The 20,215-nt window shown below is 42.4% G+C and overlaps 1 protein-coding gene across 3 annotated transcripts in view; it reads left to right on the top strand.

The window, feature by feature from the left end:
• The window catches only part of gpr153 (G protein-coupled receptor 153), a 53,904-nt gene that overhangs the window by 30,433 nt on the left and 3,256 nt on the right, over window positions 1-20,215 (top strand). For 2 of the 3 annotated variants that reach the window (XM_029719791.1, XM_029719792.1), the window contains exons 4-5: window positions 14,458-14,647; window positions 17,380-17,561. In XM_029719791.1, the coding sequence (XP_029575651.1) occupies window positions 14,458-14,647; window positions 17,380-17,561 (372 nt within the window). Of the gene's footprint in view, window positions 1-14,457; window positions 14,648-16,364; window positions 16,395-17,379; window positions 17,562-20,050; window positions 20,071-20,215 lie in introns of all 3 variants that reach the window. The other variant, XM_029719793.1, reaches the window with a different exon arrangement.

Genomic DNA, 20,215 nt, shown 5'->3' with positions numbered 1-20,215 from the left:
GACGCGAGCCTACCAGACGAGTTAAATGCCTTCTATCCTCGCTTCGAGGAAAGCGACGCAGAACCATGCATGAGAGCATCAGCTGTTTAAACAGGTTAGCATTCACAAGGCTGCAGGGCCAGACGGATTACCAGGATGCCTACTCAGAGCATGCGCTGACCAGCTGGCAAGTGTCACCACTGTCATTTTCAACCTCTCCCTGACCCAGTCTGTCATACCTACATGTTTCAAGCAGACCGCCATAGTCCCTGTGCCCAAGAACACCAAGGTAACCTGTCTAGATGACTATCGCCCCTTAGCACTTACATCTGTAGCCATAAAATGCTTTGAAAGGCTGGTCATGGCTCACATCAACACCATCATCCCAGACACCCTGGACCCACTCCAAGTTGGATACCGCCCCAACAGATCCACAGATGACGCAATCTCTATTGCACTCCACATTGCCCTTTCCCATCTGGACAAAAGGAACACTTATGTGAGAATGCTGTTCATTGACTACAGCTCAGCTTTCGGCACCATGGGGCGACAGGTAGCTTAGTGGTTAAGGGCGTTGGGCCAGTAACCGAAAGGTCGCTGTTTCGAATCCCCGAGCTGACTAGGTAAAAAAATCTGCTGATGAGCAAGGCACTTAACCCTAATTGCTCTGGATTAAGTGCCTTGCTCAAGGGCTCATCAACAGATTTTTCACCTTGTCGGCTCAGGGATTCGAAACAGCAACCTTTCAGTTACTGGCCCAAAGCTCCTAACCACTAGGCTACCTGTCACCCTATGGTGCAAAAAGCTGAGTTGTAGTCAATGAACAGCATTCTCACATAAGTGTTCTGTTAAATGACCAAAAAAATAAATCTAAATAGTGCCCTCCAAGCTCATCAATAAGCCAAGGACCCTGGGACTGAACACCTCCCTCTGCAACTGCATCCTAGAGTTCCTGACGGGCCGCTCACAGGTGGGCCATTGACATCGATGGGCCTGTAGGGGAGCGGGTCAAGAGCTTCAAGTTCCTTGGTGTCAACATAAGTAAGGACCTATCCTGGTCCAAACACACCAACACAGTATTGAAGAGGGCACAACAACATTTCTTCCCCCTCAGGAGGCTGAAAAGATTTGGCATGGGCCCTCAGATCCTCAAAAGGTTCTACAGCTGCACCATTGAGAGCTTCTTGACTGGCTGCATCAGTCAGTCAAGGCGCTACAGAGGATAGTGCGTCTGGCCCAGCACATCACTGGGGCCAAGCTCCCTGATATCCAGGCCCTAAAAATGTTCTAAGACTCCAACCACCCAAGGCTAAGACAGTTCTCTCTTCTACCGCACAGCAAGCGGTACCGGAGCTCCAAGTCTGGAACTAAAAGGCTACTGAACAGCGTCTACCCCCAAGCCATAAGACTGCTAAACAGTTTATCAAATGGCTACCCGGACTATTTGCATTGACACACTTTTTTTTGCACTGGCTGTATTAACACTCACTGTACTCTACCCACACCCTCACACATACTACACTGACACTCCAAAACACACATACGCACACACTTTTTAACTCTGAATTGTTGGGAAAGGGCTCGTAAGTATTTCGCAGTAAAGTCTACACCTGTTGTATTCGGTGCATGTGACAAATAACATTGATTTGATTTGAATGGGTGCATATCCACGACTACAAAGCAAAGACTAAAAATATATAAATCTGGCCTACCTATTGGTATTGCAATTTCTTTGGCCCTGTCAGAGTCAGCTGCCAAGGGCTGCTTGAATGCAGAGGGAATATGATGCAGTTTTGCTGTTTCTTTGCGTTTCAGTCTTTCTTTTATATATTGGGGTGATGTTGGCGTAAATGTGTCAACATATTTCAGTTGTTGGCAGCTGCATAGGCTATTCTCATTAAGCGTGGCAACATACTGTTAATGTTTTATCCACAACTCTCTGTCCATCGCTGTTGTAATCTACTGGGAAGCCAACATTTTCCCAAACTGGAGATTTAAGCGATGATGGAGGATCCTCCAATTCTGGTTGATTGACCCCACCATTCGCTATCGTACAGAACTAGTTCCCGGCTGCGTCTCACAAAAGGACAGCACTAATTAAGATTTGAATTTTCATCACAACATGCACATGGATTCCAGTTGTTTAAACGGAATAGCCTGAAATGTTGTTGTTTTTCCAGCTCAGCTTTACCCGAGTCATAGGCCTACAACGCAGCGTAGGCATAGCCTATAGGCCTCGTGTTTTCATTATGGAAATATCAATGTTTTTATCTATTCATTTGGGTTCACAGTGCAGCCCGAACCGAGGTCTCTGTATCAAACGGCTGAATACGAATACATGTACCATTACAAACTCAAGCCTAAATATGTAGATAAAGAAGCTGTACAGCATGCTTTCACTCACTCACTCACTCACTCACTCACTCACTCACTCACTCACTCACTCACTCACTCACTCACTCACTCACTCACTCACACACACACACACAAACACACACACACACACTCTCACTCACAAAAGCACTCAAAGACTCCCCTAGCAACACGCCTGTGACATGCTAACTCAACTGCGGATTGAAAGATTTATGTACCATATTCAGTAATGCACTTATGATTTTAGCAGGCAAGTGACAAACTAGGCTAAGGCTACAACTCTCAGATAATTCCTCAAGAAATCCTATTCCCGTCACATAGCATTCCACACATTTTAGCATGCTGCTAAGCATTTGCATCTACTTAAAATGTCATGCAGTATACTGCTATGTAGGCCTTCAATGTTTGCCCACCCCCCGCTGCCCCCTCGCAGTGGTGGCAGCCATTTTGTCTGACATCAGCAGAGCTCCGTCTGTTCGTTGTGCTCCAAAGAGGGAGTAGGGCTGAAGCAGATGGGAAGGAAGAGGATGCACTTTGAGTCAGCACAGGAGGACTTCAAAACACCATAGAAATGAGCTACCTCGCAGGAGAACGGAGCATGAACAGAGTATGCTCAGTGTGGGCCAGTGTGAAGTAAATGCAAAACGTTAAAAAAAGTGGTCACCATCGTTAATTAGTAGACTAATGTTCCCCGTAGGGCCTCCTATAAGACTAGTTTATTATTTAAATTAACTTTAACGTTTTACCAAGCTCATCTGGGTCTTTAAGTAGCTCTGGAAGTGAGGGAGGCAGGGTGTGTGTGAGTGTCAGTGTCTCTGCTCCAGTGCCCTTCAAGAGTTGCTCCCAAACATCACACTAGGGGGCAAAGAAAAGTGGCTATGCGTGCATATGTGTGCGTGTGGCGGGATTCCCCCTCATCTCATTGTGCAAGACTGCTCTACCCAACAGAGTGTTTTGTAGCATTGCAGGGGACATACAGTAAACCCTTGTGATAATCAATGGTTGTTGCCATTTATCGCCAATGTGTTGCAACAAATGGCATCACAGACAGCTTCTGGAGCCATTTCGCTGACCTTATGAGTGTTCCTTCATAGGAGAGAGAAGTCTGTACCCTAGGGTTAATGCTGCTCTATGGCTAATGTACTATGTCATGTACTTCTCGTGGTTTGTTAGCAGTAGACATCTGCGTAGCCTGTCAATTTACTCTCCCTCCTTGCTCGTTAATGACCTTGAATTTTGTCAGCAGGTTTTTTTCTTCTTCTACACACTCTTTGGTTTAGTGCTGTTCTCATCACACAAGTAAGCAGACTAAGCACCATCCATCCACACAACAACTCCGGATTCGAAACCTTTAGGAAATGGGTGGGTGGCACAAGGCCAAATTCGGCATCAACTGTCCCTATCATAACGTCTATTGCGTTGGTTAGCAGCTGCAGTTCAAATGTTGGATCATTCAGTTAGCCGCAGTCGACCTGCTGAGAATCCGTATGGCAATCAAACAGGTAAAAGGTCAGTACAGAGACAAAGTGGAGTCACAATTCAACGTCTCAGACATGAGACGTATATGTGGCAGGGACTCCAGACAATCAAGGATTACAAAGGGAAAACCAGCCATGTCGCAAACACTGACGTCTTGCTCCCGGACAAGCTAAACATCTTCTTCGCCCTCTTTGAGGATAACGCATTGCTGCTCCCGAGGACTGTGGGCTCTCGTTCTCTGTGGCCGACGTAAGATATTTAAGCTTGTTAATCCTCGCAAGGCTGCCGGCCCAGACGGCATCCCTAGCCGCATACTCAGAGCATGCGCAGACCAGCTGGCTGGAATGTTTACGGGCATATTCAATCTCTCCCTATCCCAGTCTGCTGTCCCCATTTGCTTAAAGATGTCCACCAATTGTTCCTGTACCATGAAAGCAAAGGTAACTGAACTAAATGACTATCTCCCCATAGCACTCACTTCTGTCATCATGAAGTGCTTTGAGAGACTAGTTAAGGATCATATCACCTTCACCTTACCTGACACCCTAGATCCCACTCCAAACAATCACCATCGCACTGCACACTGCCCCATCCCATCTGGACAAAAATAATACCTATGTAAGAATGCTGTTCATTGACTACAGCTCTGCCTTCAGCACCATAGTGCCCTCCAAGCTCATCATTAAGCTCGGGGCCCTGGGTCTGAACCCAGCCCTGTGCAACTGGGTCCTGAACTTCCTGACAGGCCGACTCCCAAGTGGTGAAGGTAGGAAACAACACCTCCACTACGCGGATTCTCAACACAGGGGCCCCACAAGGGTACGTGCTCAGCCCCCTCCTGTACTCCCTGTTCACCCATGACTACGTAGCCCCACATGCCTCCAACTCAATTATCAAGTTTACAGATGACACAACAGTAGTAGGCCTGATTACCAACAATGACGAGACAGCCTACAGGGAGGAGGTGAGGGCCCTGGCGGAGTGGTGCCAAGAAAAAAACTTCTCCCTCAACGTCAACAAAATGAAGGTGCTGATCGTGGACTTCTGGAGACAGCAAAATGAGCATGCCCCATCCACATCAACGGGGATGCAGTGGAGAAAATGAAAAGCTTAAGGTTCCTCAGCGTACACATCACTGACAATCGGAAATGGTCCACCCGCACAGACAGTGTGGTGAAGAAGGGGCAACAGCGCCTCTTCAACCTCAGGAGGCTGAAGTCATTTGGCATGGCTCCTCACAAACTTTTACAGATGCACCATTGAGAACATCCTGTCGGGCTGTATCACCGCCTGGTACAGCAACTGCACCACCGCAACCGCAGGGCTCTCCAGAGGGTGGTGCGGTCTGCCCAACGCATCACCGGGGGCACACTGCCTGCCAATGTTCCCTGGAATGAGCTAATTTCAGGTCTGCTGAGCGCAAACTTGAATGTTGTGAAAATTCTGTGCAACTTCCAACACACGTTTACTGTGAACACTGAGGCTGTACCCGCTTTAAGTTACAGTTTTAACAGTGGTCAAGTAGGCTACTGTGGATATTTGATCATAATGTAGGCCTACCAGAACAGTCTACCATCAAAAACAATGTAGAACATGCATCCCATAACATTTTACCATGGAAATAGCTGTTCTATAATTTAGCCTACAGTAGAAGCCAATGTGTGGTGTTCAATGTAGGTCTACATTCTATGAACCTTTTGGGGGGGGGATACAGGGCTTGACATTAACCTGTTTATCCACTTGTCCTTCAGACAAGGAGGTGACTGAAAATGTTGTTGTGTTATTTGATGCAAGAAACCACTTTACAAAATAAAATGCATTATTATTCCCATACCATTATTATAGAGAATCAGACAAATGATGCTACGCTCTGCCTATTGGCTACTTAGCTTATTCAAGCCTGTCTCAAAATACTACATTGCCCCTTTAAGACAAAAAAAACTTCTTTACCTGACTTGCTTTTCAAAGATGTCTAGAAATGAACATGTTTTGCGCTCTTGTAAGAAGTAATCACTCCCCAATTGCTGACTACAAATTATCTGTAACTGGGCTAATAACTCACTAACTAGCAAAGGATATGAACAAAATGTGCACGTGGCTCTTTGCAGCTCTCAGTTTGATCTCAAAACAAGCACATCTACTCACTACCACTCATGCTGTAAACACAGTCCAGTTCAAAGTAAATGGCACAGATCCATATATGGCAACGGTTTATTTTCATATAGGCTGATTGTTTATGCTGCACCGGTCTGTGTAGAATACGGCTGAGTAGTGTGTGTCAACGCAATAGAATCCTACTCCGATGCATATTATTTGGGAGCATGACTTAAAAAACCTATGCCTATGCAACATTAACCAATTTAAAACAGTACTGTAGGAATGACGTTTGTGCAGTAAGCTATAGGCCCAATACACCTTCCCTGCATACTGGCTTTGCTTGAACTGCCCTGCCAATGCATTGTTGTTCGGGCCATTTTTTAAGATTATATTTCAAAATTTGAGGTAGGCTATATGATCACACCGTTAATGGATCCGTTGTTGTATTACTTGTGAAGCACAGCTGAATGAGCATACATTTGAATCATTGGCTTTATATTTTTTATTTTACTGGGCTGATCGTGTCTGCATCTGATGGTCAGTCTCAGTGAAATATTGTGAAATATTCCTTGATATTAAAAAATAACCATGCTGCTAATAATAACAACAACACAAGCCTATAGATACCCTTGGTGACCACTGTTCTAGAAAGTTGAACGATGTTCAATCTCGTGCTTCTCTCTGTGTGCTGCTGATATATTCTGTGTGGCAGTCCTGGGGGAGCTGCGCGGCAGTCCCGGGGGAGCTGCGCGGCAGTCTCGGGGGAGCTGCGCGTCAGTCTCGGGGCTACTGTGCATACACATGCAGCTTAGAGGGAATATTGCTGCCTGCCCTCCAGGACACCTACAGCACCCGATGTCACAGGAAGGCCAAAAAGATCATCAAGGACATCAACCACCCGAGCCTATGCCTGTTCACCCCGCTATCATCCAGAAGGCGAGGTCAATACAGGTGCATCAAAGCTGGGACCGAGAGACTGAAAAACAGCTTCTATCTCAAGGCCATCAGACTGTTAAATAGCCATCACTAGCCAGCCTCCACCCAGTACCCTGCCATGAACTTAGTCACTGTCACTAGCCGGCTACCACCTGGTTACTCAACCCTGCACCTTAGAGGATGCTGCCCTATGTACATAGTCATGGAATCACTGGTCACTTTAATAATGGAACACTGGTCACTTTAATTACAAACTGTTTACTGTCAATGCCATCCTATTCAACTATTGCTGTATATATACTATTCTATCTTACATATTATACAGATATACTAAATATTCTATCCTCATACTGTCCATAATGTCTATACATCCCATCACATATATATATTTATACTCCGACATTGCTCGTCCTAATATTTACATGTTTGTTAATTCCATTGTTTTACGTTTAGATCTGTGTGTATTGTTGTGAATTGTTAGATATTATTGCACACGCATTTCACTACACCCGCAATAACATTTGCTAAATATGTGTATGCAACCAGTAAAATTTGATTTGATTTGAGCGGGCGCACACACAGTGGCTCAGGTTGTGTTGTTGCCATGTCCACGGATGTGCCCAGACTGAGTAATTATACAGTGGAACAAAATGGCGTTAGGATGAATGCACCGTGGTCCCTGCCTTACTGACTTTAATGATCTCTTCTTGTGGACTACAGCAGCTGAGGAGACGAGAGGGATTGAATTCATAAGAGCGCAAGCCAAAATGACCAACTATAAGCCGACTCTCATAATCAGAGAGTCCCAAGTTCCCAAGAAGGCCTGAAGGACCTGGGATGATTGTGGTTGTTTTGGCTTAAAGGAGAGAGGTTGTGGTTAATGCCTTTTTTCTCTAGGAAAATACTCCTCTTTTAAGTGAGTGGGTGTAGGAGTTCTATTACTCTGTTCTATATTCATCAGCTTGCCTGCTCCACTGTCAGGTTCTCATCCATTTTTCAGTGAGCCGTTTTCTTGGGTTATCATGCGGACTTGAGTCGGTGGTGGGTGTGCTCAGAGGGATAGGATAGGAGGGACTGGTGGTAGTAGGGAGAGACCATGCAAGGAGCCAGGAACCAGGAAGGCAAAGTCTATGAGGGAGAGACCCCACCCCCTATCTTTGCCATTAGGACAGTAGGACAATACTTTATTGGTGTTCTTATTGGACAAGTTCAGGTGGCACAGTGACGTTTGAGAATGTTTGCTCCCATTTGGAACCTAATGAGCATGACTGGGGCTACAGGCTATAGAGGCTGCAGCAGTGTTAGAGCAGCATCTGGTACACATGTGTTTGGGCCAGCAGACAGCTTGTAATATTGTGGAACGATGAAATCGGACAATATACAGTATATTGTGGCATTCATGAATACAGGCATTTACTGTATTGTGATAATACAGGAATATATTGTGATATCTAAGAATACAGGTATATATCATGACATCAGTTAATTACAGGCCTATATCGTGATATATATTAACATGTATTTACTGTAATATCCATAGGCCTATATCCATCAATAGACAGCATAAAGCCTAGACCAAGTTCTTTGGCGCTGACTATTGGCCAGGGCATCCAAGCTTCATCAGTATTTCCAATGTTAATTGGAATCAATTCCATTGTTCTGTTAATAGATTCCTGGTATACTTCCCTTTACTGAATTCAGGTCAGCAATGGTTGGATCACACTGCTTGCTGTATAGCCAGGCAGGCGATGCTATTTGACTTTGCTACCCAATTAACAAGTCAATCCAACTTAATTGATCGTGTGATCAGTTTATAAGCTACAATTGAAGGCTCCAGGACATTGGCTGGTGATGCCAATTGATTGATTTATAATGGCGTTTGTACTTACTAATAGAGATTTAACCAAAGGCATCAGAGTTGGTATATGAGGATTATTACACATACTTATCGAGGGGACACCTATAGTATTGAAAGATAAACTGGTATAGTATTTTCTGTGACTCTCGGTGGAGCAGTAGACAGAGTTTATGTTTTATCACACACATACACAACAGTATACTGTGTGTGTGTGTGTGTGTGTGTGAGTGTGTGTGTGTGTGTGTGTGTGTGTGTGTGTGTGTGTGTGTGTGTGTGTGTGTGTGTGTGTGTGTGTGTGTGTGTGTGTGTGTGTGTGTGTGTGTGTGTGTGTGTGATTTATGGAGGCACTCCATGATATCTGTGTATTCCTCGTTTACTGCGTCACATAATCTCCCCCTGGAGTGAGAGAGAAAAAGGGAGAACGAGAGCGAGCGAGAGAGAGCTAAAGAGAGATACAAAAGAGAAAGAGAGAGATGGCAGTGGTAGCATTTATGTGTGTAAACCAGTTGGCCGTGTCCAGCTGTTTGAAATCGATAAGAGAGAGCGAGACAGAGAGCACACTTTTGGTTATGACCCATTGATTGATTTATACTAGTGGCTGGGGACAATTTCATGAACACTTTGTTTAAACCCCTCTATATTCCATATGTGACCTTGAATGCTACTGTTCTCAGCCGCTTCATCCTTAATGTCACGTGGGATCCATATACCTTCTACACAGTTTCACCCTTTTGACCTGCACCACATACCAGTGGAGACTGGTGAAACACACACATTCGCACAGACACAAACACACACACAATCACCCCCCCCCCCTACACACACACACACACACATACAGAATAGGCCCAGTTATACGATATGTGAACAATCGTTAAGTGTGCTCTTAAGCAACCTTTAAATGGGATTTATCTGTTGGCTTTATGCCTCTCCTGGTGTCGACACTTCATCTCTGAGTGATACCCCTCTGCCCGTAACATTTACTTACAAAGAATTGTGACTAAAGTGTGTGTGCAACAGAAACCCTTAAAATGATTAAAGCGGATCGTATTTCCAGTGTGCCTACTAAAGCACAACAAATCTCCAGCCACTCCCTGGTGACCTGGAATAATGAGCCATTTAAATGCAAGGGCAGTTATAATACAACATTCATCCATTATATTTCTGTGGACTTTAACTGAGAAATACATGCATTTAGTAGATTTCCGCAATTGCTATGCTACTGTATTTCACCCCTCCCACTAAGACGGATGGATGGATCCATTGATCCATGTAGAGTGCATGATGATGGTTATCCATGTAGAGTGGGATGCTAATGATAATGATGGTTGTACAAGTAAGAGAGGTGCGGGGGGCTGCCATAATCGACATCCACGTCTTCGGCGCCCGGGGAACAGTGAGTTAACTGCCTTGCTCAGGGGCAGAATGACAGATTTTTACCTTGTCAGCTCGGGCATTAATTCTAGTAGCTATGTTGACTATGACATTAGCTAATATGGTGACAATGTTGTAGGCTGTGTGTACTGGTTATGAAATGAAGGTTTGGCTTGGAAAGTTTTTTTCGCCTGGTCACATACAGCTGATGTGTTGTGCATTGAAGTCCACAAGCCCTTCGAGAGGAGGAGTTATCCAACGATCAAAGTGATCATGCTGTTTGTATGTGGCTGCTATGAAAGTGAACTGTGTTTGCATGTGATCAGGGGTGTATTCATTCCGCCAATTCTGTTGAAAAACGATTCTTAAATGGAAACAAACAGAACAAAACAGGGATAAACATACACTACAGCAACCTTAAGTAGCGAGTTAGCCCGGGTACCAGTCTGTTTTTGCTATCATTCCACTCCTTGTACTCCGTGTCATTGTTTGGACAGGCTAGTATATAGTATGATGGTACATGCAGAGTGTGTGATGATAGTGATGATGATAGTTCTACACTCATGTTGTCTCTCTGAATCTGACTGTATCGCCTTGTGTTGAGATGAACTGTGACTTCTCCACTCAGAGGTCAACCAAGTGTAGCCGCTGGAGGGGAGACATGTCGGTACCTTTATTATGGTGCTTAAAGGCACAATCTGTGATTTTAACAGCCTGACCCTGCCACTTTAGTTTGAGTAAGCTTAGAGGGATGGAACTGAGTTTAATGTAACCCCTCTCAAATTCATAGACTGATCTATCGGTGCAAGGAAGGACTGACAGTCCATGAGATCGACATGATGGTTTTAAACGTATTTCAAAGCTATACATTGTGTTTGTTTATAAAAACTAAAATGCCAAAATACAACAACGATGGAGTAATAGGCGTACATCCTTTGTTTATGATAGGGTATGACAGTTTACTAAGCTCATAGGGTGTTACAGTCTTTAACAATCATTATTTGAATTGAACTGAATATTGAATGGGGGAAATCTCACAGATTGTGCATTCAAAGGCAAATGTGAATTTCATTTTATTAACTTGATTGAGCATTTAGTTGTAAGCCCTAATAAGCCTGTCCTCTGAGGATTTTGTTGACTTGATTCATTGTGATTGGGTGGTCTGTTGGCTTTCGGTGTACAGTATAGGGATTTGTCTGCCATAGAAACCCTTAGGCGGGCCCCCTAAGCATTTTTACAGAACGTCCAAGTCCGAACTGCCAAAATAAAACAGTCAGGGGAATTGAAATTTCCAAAAACAATTCATTTAACAGAATTTAATTTGGTATTAAGTTTGAGCAAAAGAACACAGCATTAGCCATGGCAAAATGCATAGTATTGCAGGAAATGATCTTTAAAACAGCAAATGTTCTCTCAGCTACATGGCAGAATATGTAGAATCCAGGGGCGGTCAGTGCCGTTTAAGAAGAGGGAAGACGATTATTTTTTTAATGAGCAGGGGCTTATTTCTATTACAACATATTGGATGACTGTCATTCACAATCCATTCACCCAGTTCAATGTAACATCCATAGGTTTGGGCTACTACACGATACTAGAATATCCCCGATACCCATCATGAGGTTACTACAACCTAGCCTATGAATGAAAGTTTACAGCGTAGGTGCACAGGTCGAGAGAAATCTGAGTAATCAAGGTGACAGACACTGACACATTCAAACCTTCTTGCACAATCTTGCCTACATCTAGCTGATTTAGGGTATAATCATTAGTCCATCAGTTGCAAACGAGAGTTTCTATTGAACAAATTCAGGTATGTTTATCCCCGTTTTGTTCTGTTTGTCTCCATTTAAGAATCGTTTTTCAATAGAATCGGCAGAATGAATACACCCCTGATCACACTCAAACACAGCCACTGTCACAAGCGTCGAAAGGATTGGACCAAGGATTGGACCAAGGCGCAGCGTGCTGAGTGCTCATCTTCTTTTATTATGAGAGAACACTTAAACAAAATAAACAAACGACAAACAACAGTTCCGTAAGGTACAACGACTATACGAAAAACAGCCACCCACAAAACCCAAAGGAAAACAGGCTGCCTAAGTATGGCTTCCAATCAGAGACAACGAAAGACACCTGCCTCTGATTGGAAACCATACTCGGCCAAACCTGGAAAACGAAACATAGAAAATGAAAACTAGAACACATTCCCCTGGAAACAAACAAACCCCAAAACACACAAAACAACCCCCCTGCCACGCCCTGAACATCACTATGGCAAATGACCCTTTTCACTGGTCAGGACATGACAGCCAGATACAAACAGCATGATCCTTTTGATTGTTGGATAACTCCTCCTCTCACCGTTTCCCTTCGCTTGTGGACTTCAATGCACAACACATCAGCTGTATGTGACCAGGCGAAAAAAACTTTCCAAGCCAAACCTTCATGTCATAACCACTACACACAGCCTACAGCATTGTCACCATATTAGCTAATGTAAATAGTCAACATAGCTACTAGAGTTAATGCGTTAGTAAACCTGCTACAATCATGCAGTACAGTGTACAGTTAGCAAGCAGTTTAGAAGTTACACTGGCAGGCGCCGGTGGCAATAAATTAATAAAACCAAAAACTTACCTTGACTTGGAATAGTTCCAGTGTTGGATAGCCAGCTAGGTAACATAGCATCCTTCTCTGTTTGAGCCGGGTGTTTGAGTAGGCTAAACTAGCTATCTGCATTCGGCTAACTAAGTGAAATTGTAAATATATAAATATTTACAAATATATATAAATATCTCTCTCTCTCTCTTCTCCTTCATTTAAGAAGAAATGAATTTGTTCAAAACTATTTTCTTTCTCTCTCTTTGAGTCAACGACTCACCACATGTTATGCACTGCAGTGCTAGCTAGCTGTAGCAGGTGTCCACATACTTTTGGCCGTGTAGTGTACTTTCTTATATATAGTGTATCTTGGCTCCATGGAAAAATTCATAGAATTGCAGAATTTTTATTTTTTTAAATAAAACATTTTAAAAAATATGTTGTTGTGCCGACTGTGCCCATTGCCACGCCCCATGCCACGCCCATTGTCACGCTCACCACTTAATCCCCTTTTTATCCAGAAAAACCCTGCAGTATCTTACATCTAATGAAGATGTAGATTAGGTTGAGAGTTATCTAATTGGCCTAATCGAGTGGCTCATTGATGTACCCTCCATTGTGCTCCTGAAGTTGACTCATGACACCAGGGACGTTGCTCAGCAGGGCCTAAAATTTAGCACACGCCACCTGCCAAATGCGGGTAGATTTTGGCATTGGCAGGTAAGATGTGTATTTCGTGAATAAAAATAGTCATGCATGATCACATTTATAGTAAAATAAATGCTGCAGTGGTTTTCAAAGTATTTCCGACATTTTGTTTGATAGCTGGTAAATTCATCGTACAAAGTCAAAAAACTATGAATCCTATATAGCCTATTCCACCTTGCGCTGCAACACTGCCTGGCTGGGGCCTCTGCGCACATGAAGAGCTGAGTGGAAGACTCATTTTTAGAAGTACTTGAAACGAAGTGAGACTTTGTCCTCGTGTTTCTTGGCTATTTTACATTGTTTTGTTCACAAGTTAGGTTGTTTTTCTGTTTGAGTTTCAACTGCTAGGGAAGAGAAGACACTTAATCAGACACTTAAACTACTAATCAGACTCAACTTCACATGCACAAACATAATTGGAGTCACGCTACCACGGCAACCTCCCGCCCATAAAGGGGCAGGTAAAAATGTTTGTCTGTGATATTTTGGTTAAAAGACTTATGTCACAAAAAGTATAATTATTCAATATACCACATTAGTTAATTATTACTAGTAATATATCTTCTTTTTTTTTTTACTTTACAAAACTTGCTCATCCGTTTATTTTCTGTTTTGTTGGTGTAATTTTAGCGGCAAAAAAGTATTTTGTCTGGTAAAAAAACTGAGTGGCTGGTAGATTTTTAAATCTACTTAAATCTACCTGCCACAGTGGCTGGTGAACCGAAAAGTAAATGTTATGCCCTGTTGCTCAGGCTGGTTAATTAGTTGAATTAATCAATTTGATTATAGTGTCAAGGCCCAGTGAAAAGGAGCACACGCTTTGGTCCTGGAACACACTATACTCTACTATGCTATACTATACTATACACTTTTGTTCAGGGAGAGGCACCAAAGACACACTTATCTGCTGGTGTTTCTTGAGATGTAAACATAAACTGCTCTGTTGGAAACACCTCCGCTTGGGTATTGTAGTAGTTTCGCTTTGTACTTGATGTTGACCGGGCTGTGCCTTGTGTCTTCCCTTCCTCCCTCTATCCCTCCCCATGCAGGTGGTGAGCTTTGCCAGTCTGAAGTATGACCGCTCCTACAGCTGGATGGTGCTGTGCGTGCTGTGGTGCTCCATCGCTCAGTCCATCCTGCTGCCCATGTTCCTGTGGGCGTGCGACCGCTACCGCGCAGACGTGCGCATGGTCTGGGAGAAGTGTGTGGCCATCATGTCCAACGACGACGTGGACGAAGGTAAAACAGGCGAGGAGGGGGAGGTGGAGCAGGCCAGGCTCCATCTGTCCACCATCTACCCCCTCCAATCCCTGGCTATGGTGACTTCATAACATGAGGGGGGGTAAGAGGTAGGGGGTCTGGAAGTCTGGTCCTGGAGAACTGGCATAGGACCTGTGGGCATTTGATTAAGCGGGGGATAAGGGTAGAGGTCTGCAACCCCCGGTCCTGGAGCCACTGCTGGCGTCTCACCTTTGGGCTTGTGCACTATCTTAGCTTGCGCCTTGGTTGATTTATGAATGGATGATTTGATAGTCATCTGTGAATGGATTCAGAAGATATAAAACTGGATTTGAATTCTGAATCGGGCAATTGATTTACATTGGGGGCGCCATGTAGGTCTATGGTGATGTTCTGTCGAAAGTAGTAAAATTCATGAATTGAGCTTGATTGATTGTAGATAAACTGAAATAAGCAGACCTAGAAGGTTCTCCGGGAGCAGGGTTGGAGAGATCTTGTTTTGAGAGTGATGTCTGTTCAGCTTACAACGCTAGATTTGATTCAGTATATATCATTTTCCTTTAATGTGGTCATATGTAGCCATCCGGGGGTCCTTATGTGATCGGTCTAATTTGATGTGGTCTAATTTATCATGTGACCTATCATTTGACCTTTTTCTCCAAGTGGAGAGGAAGTGACCAAACAAAAAGTGTCTGTAGGAAGGACTTAAAGCCACATTTTGTGGTTTCATTCTTAGTGGGCTCATTTAAAAAGAGTGAATAATATGCTATGCCATCGGACTGTTACAAGATATTGCTCGAAAAGTACATACTTTCCTCGCAGAATTTGACTTTGTTTCCCTTGAATGCGTTCAAACTGTGAAATCTTCCCTGGCCTAGAACACCCTGACACAAGACGCAGAAATAAAGAGAGAGGATTTATGAAGATTACAACCAAACCAATACTGAAGGACTTTAACTAGAAAAAAAGCGTAGTACATTTCAGCACGATGGTCATATTTCCAATCCTATGAGATTCTGGTATGCCTTTTTCTTAAATCTATGATATACATCAAGGCATGATTGTGCGCACACCTATCAAGTTTTTTGGAGTAATGTCAGGGTATGAGTGTAAACGGATACTGCCGGATGACTCAATAGTCTTTTGGAAATGCACTAAACTGTTCCTGTCCATGTTGTCTGTAGGCCTATTAGACACCACAAGGGATCTCATTCACACTATTCCCTCCGATTATGCAAATGAGGTACTTTTGACAAACCAAAATGGCTTAGCGATCCAATGGATACATATATTTACAATTCAGGAATACACAGACACTTACCCAAGTTTTGGTCCCTAATTAACATTAAAGTTAGGTCACATGATAAACGTAATAGCCCCTATAGTGTGTTAATTGTGGACTGGGTAGATTATGAACTATTCTATATTGATATGAGATCAGAATAAGAAGAAGAAACACGAAAAAAATCCTCAATGTTAAAAATATGCGAATTGAAATGAACCCTGTGAAATAACTTGCCTTTTCTTGCAATGAAATTGTTTAAACTCAACTTGATATCTCCCCTCACCCCTCTTTCTAACTCCCACACCTTTTGATAATCTCCCTTTCTATATGTCCATCCATGTTGATTGTTTAGCATAAGGCAAAAAAACTCAAATGTAGGACAATGTATTTTCTGTGTGATTTTAATGTTGCTAGCGTTTATTTATCTTTCAGAGGGCTTGCCTTGTATATCACAATACAGTTGTATGTATAAGGGTTGTTTCTTGTTTCCAAAGCTACTGACTTGCATGCTATGCTGCCTGTGCAAATAGCCAATCTCATCCTCCATCCTACCGGCCAACATTTGTCCTAAGATCAGCATTTTACACCGATCTCCAATTGACCTCTCATTGAATCGAATGCAATTCTTCTTTTGATCCTAAATTTGCCTGACAAGTTATACAGTATGTAAAATGATTACTTGAAAGTATTACTTTGATTTGTAGTATTATGGTTCTCACGATAAGCCCCAGTTTTTTGAAAGATTAATATCATTATTTCTGGACAGGGTCTCTGAATTTGGAAGGAGTTGTTTTGTATTTTTCTATTCGGTAAACGCCCACAGTCATGATTTTCAGTCAGTGATTCTTTTCAAATGCACTGTTCAACCCTCTGAGCCATAGGGCATTTTTGCCATCTTGTTGCAGAGATAATTTAGTCACAATCATTTAGTCACAATCTACACCATAATGACCCACTTAGTGTTATGTTCCCTGTTATTCGAAACACTTCAGACTAAGTTCACAACAATATCGGAAATAATTTTCACAAAAGCATAGATCTGTGATTGCCACAAAGACAAATAAAAAGCCACGAGTTAACTACTAATTTTTAACTACTAAAACAACTAATTTTGTGGCACTTATAATATATCGTGATAGTCTGAATTATTCTGAATAAAAACATATATAACACTTAATGGTTCATACTAGAATATTTTTTTTATTTTAAAATATTAACTTAAAAAAAATATTTAAGGCTCAAAGTGCAAGAATGTCTCGAGGCCTCGAGGGCTACAGTGACTCCTGTTTGATTAGGAACCCCAGCGGACACCCCAAAAAAAGAGAGAAAAAAAGAGAAAGATGAATTGTCTCTATTATCTATTCGTCTTGTCTGTCTGTCTGTCTGTGTATTTTGAGTACGTTGGTCTTTAATCCTGACGCCGCGTATGCTTTTCTGCGTTTTGCAGAAAACAGCCAAGATGGAGGAATTCATGCGGACTTAATATATGACAGACCATATGACTATAGCTCCGCGGCTGATATCATGACGGTAGACCGTATTGCCAAGTACGAATTCTCAACCTTAGAAATGGGGGTCCCACAAGGGTATCCATTGCAACTACAGGAAGATAAAATGCAGTATTTGCAGGTATATTTCCATTGATTTTTATTATTTCATCAATTGATTGATTTTTCACTTCAAATACAGATAACAATGTGCATGGTGAAAGAGGCCCTTCAGCCTACTATAATATCTATCTTATTGTTTGATCTTGCTGGAATCATTTTACATTTTGCTAACTGATATTTCCTATCTAGACATGGCATTGAAAGGTCAAAAAGCACATATCTGGCTGACTAATGTTTGGCAAATATGACCATCAGTTGTTTTCACCTTCATTGTAGATAAATCTGTCTAATGTTTATAGGTGGGTCTTTCACAGACCTCCAACCTATTCATTGTAGTATCACAAGTTAAACATAGAAATACCAGAATAGTATGAGGTGGTAGGGCTGATCCTGAATTCCAATATCCTTGACTGAACCACTCTGCTAAAACAATGCAAACGCTTGCTCGTGCTAATGCTATTTAGTCCTTTTGACTCCTATTGAGTCCTATTGAGTACCATTGACTCCAATTGAGTCCTATTGACTCCAGGCTCAAAGCAAGTCAGTTGTAGAGCTGTGAAATGCTCCTCTTTGACATATTATTTATGAACCCCAATGCTGCTCTCCCAACATGCAGTCTTCAAGAGCTCAGAAACAACCAAACCACAACTGTGTGTATGTGTGTGTGTGTGTGTGTGTGTGTGTGTGTGTGTGTGTGTGTGTGTGTGTGTGTGTGTGTGTGTGTGTGTGTGTGTGTGTGTGTGCTTGCGCCTGTGTGTGCGAGTATGCGCACAATGTGTGTGTGCGTGCAGTCGTGTGGCCCAGATAAAAATGAACTAAAAGAGCAGCATAATTACAGTATTGGAGAGAAAATAAATGCTTTTGAAGGCTGAATTTGGAGACCTAAACTAAGAATGGCCATGGCCCTTTTACCTGACACAACCCAGACTTACGGTCACCCCCGCAAGACATCTACCACTGTGTCATCTTTGTTCCATTCTTTTTGCAAAACAATCACCCAATTGGGCTCTCGACTACTCCATGTAGCAAATAGCCGCTAGCAAAATCACACGTAACACAGCACAGTGTAATGCTAACAAGAAATTAGCACACAGGAGGTGTAGCCCTTAGATTTAGACATCAAATATTCATGTTATTTTATAAATGGTTTATTTATTATAACAAGCTGCCAGTTGGCAGACGTTTCTTATCTGGCAACTTGGACTTGAAATTAGTAGGCCCAGCCATGAAATCTATGGGCCTATGATATGATATGATATAGACTGAAATGTGATCTCCTGATTCAGTCTCTTGTTGATAGTCACGCTCATTCTATTCTCTAGTAGGATCGAGTCTATTCTATTTCTGGATAGTTATTGAAACAGAGATGTATACAGTAGCTATCATTTCACCACATTGACTCATTAAACCATTGATTCTGTTTTGTCTAAATAGTACATCTTATACACTGAGTGTACAAATCATTAGGAATTACACCCCATTTTGCCCTCAGAACCGCCTCAATTCATCGGGGGATTGGCTCTACAAGGGGTCGAAAGTGTTCTTCCACAGGGATGCTGGCCCATGTTGACTCCAATGCTTCCCACAGTTGTGTCAAGTTGTCTGGATGTCCTTTGGGTGGTGGACCATTCTTGATACACACGGGTAACTGTTGAGCATGAAAAACCCAGCAGCGTTGCAGTTCTTGATACACTCAAACCGGTGCACCTGGTACCTACTACCATACCCCGTTCAAAGGCATTTAAATATTTTGTCTTGCCCATTCACCCTCTGAATGGCACACATACACAATCCATGTCTCAATTGTCTCAAGGCTTAAAAATCCTTCTTTAACCTGTATCCTCCCCTTCATCTACACTGGTTGAAATGGATTTAATAAGTGACATCAATAAGGGATCATAGGTTTTACCTGGATTGTATCTTCACAGTCTATGTCATGGAAAGAGCAGGTGTTCCTAATGTTTTGTGCACTCAGTGTGTAATTGGTTTCAGCAGTCAATACTGTATAATGGAAAATAATAATCAATAAATAATTATCAATGAAACAAATGTGTTTGTATTACAACTAAATACATGTCATGGCATTGAAACAGATATATTAAATACACATTGTTGCCTACTATTTGGGGTGCTACAATTTGTCAATACAATTCAATAAATATTTATTTTTTTAAATAACATAAACACGTGGCTCCATTTAAGAATTGTTGGTGCAATTCTCAAATGGCTAATATTTACAGAATCAGACTTCTTCACTTGCCATGTTGCATCTCGTTGGGATTATATTCCCCATCCTTCCCCTGTCATTCCTCATTTTCAACTACTACTCGTGCTTTGCTTCCCCCTGTTGGTCAAACTTCTCACTCAACGCTACTGTATAGTCTGCTGTTTCATTTCTGCATTTACCAAAAGACACCACATGGTGGCACTCTGATATTAGTTTTGTGCTGTGTATCTTCTCATTGACAAACCCATACTAAAAGCTGACGTTATGTCTCTCCTACTTAGTTCTCAGAACAATGTGGAATGTGAGTATCAATTTGGAATAGAATGGCATTTAGCCCGACAAGTTAGTTGTTATAGTAGTGCTGTATTACTGTCATAATAGTTTCAAAAACAAATATGTGTTAATTGAGTTGCATTAATGACTCATGTTAGAGAAGACAACAGTTG

The sequence above is a fragment of the Salmo trutta genome, chromosome 28 (assembly GCF_901001165.1).
Source record: "Salmo trutta chromosome 28, fSalTru1.1, whole genome shotgun sequence".
Classification (NCBI taxonomy): Eukaryota; Metazoa; Chordata; class Actinopteri; order Salmoniformes; family Salmonidae; genus Salmo; species Salmo trutta.
The sequence above is the reverse complement of the archived record's forward strand: the minus strand, read 5'-3'. Positions and strand labels throughout refer to the sequence as shown.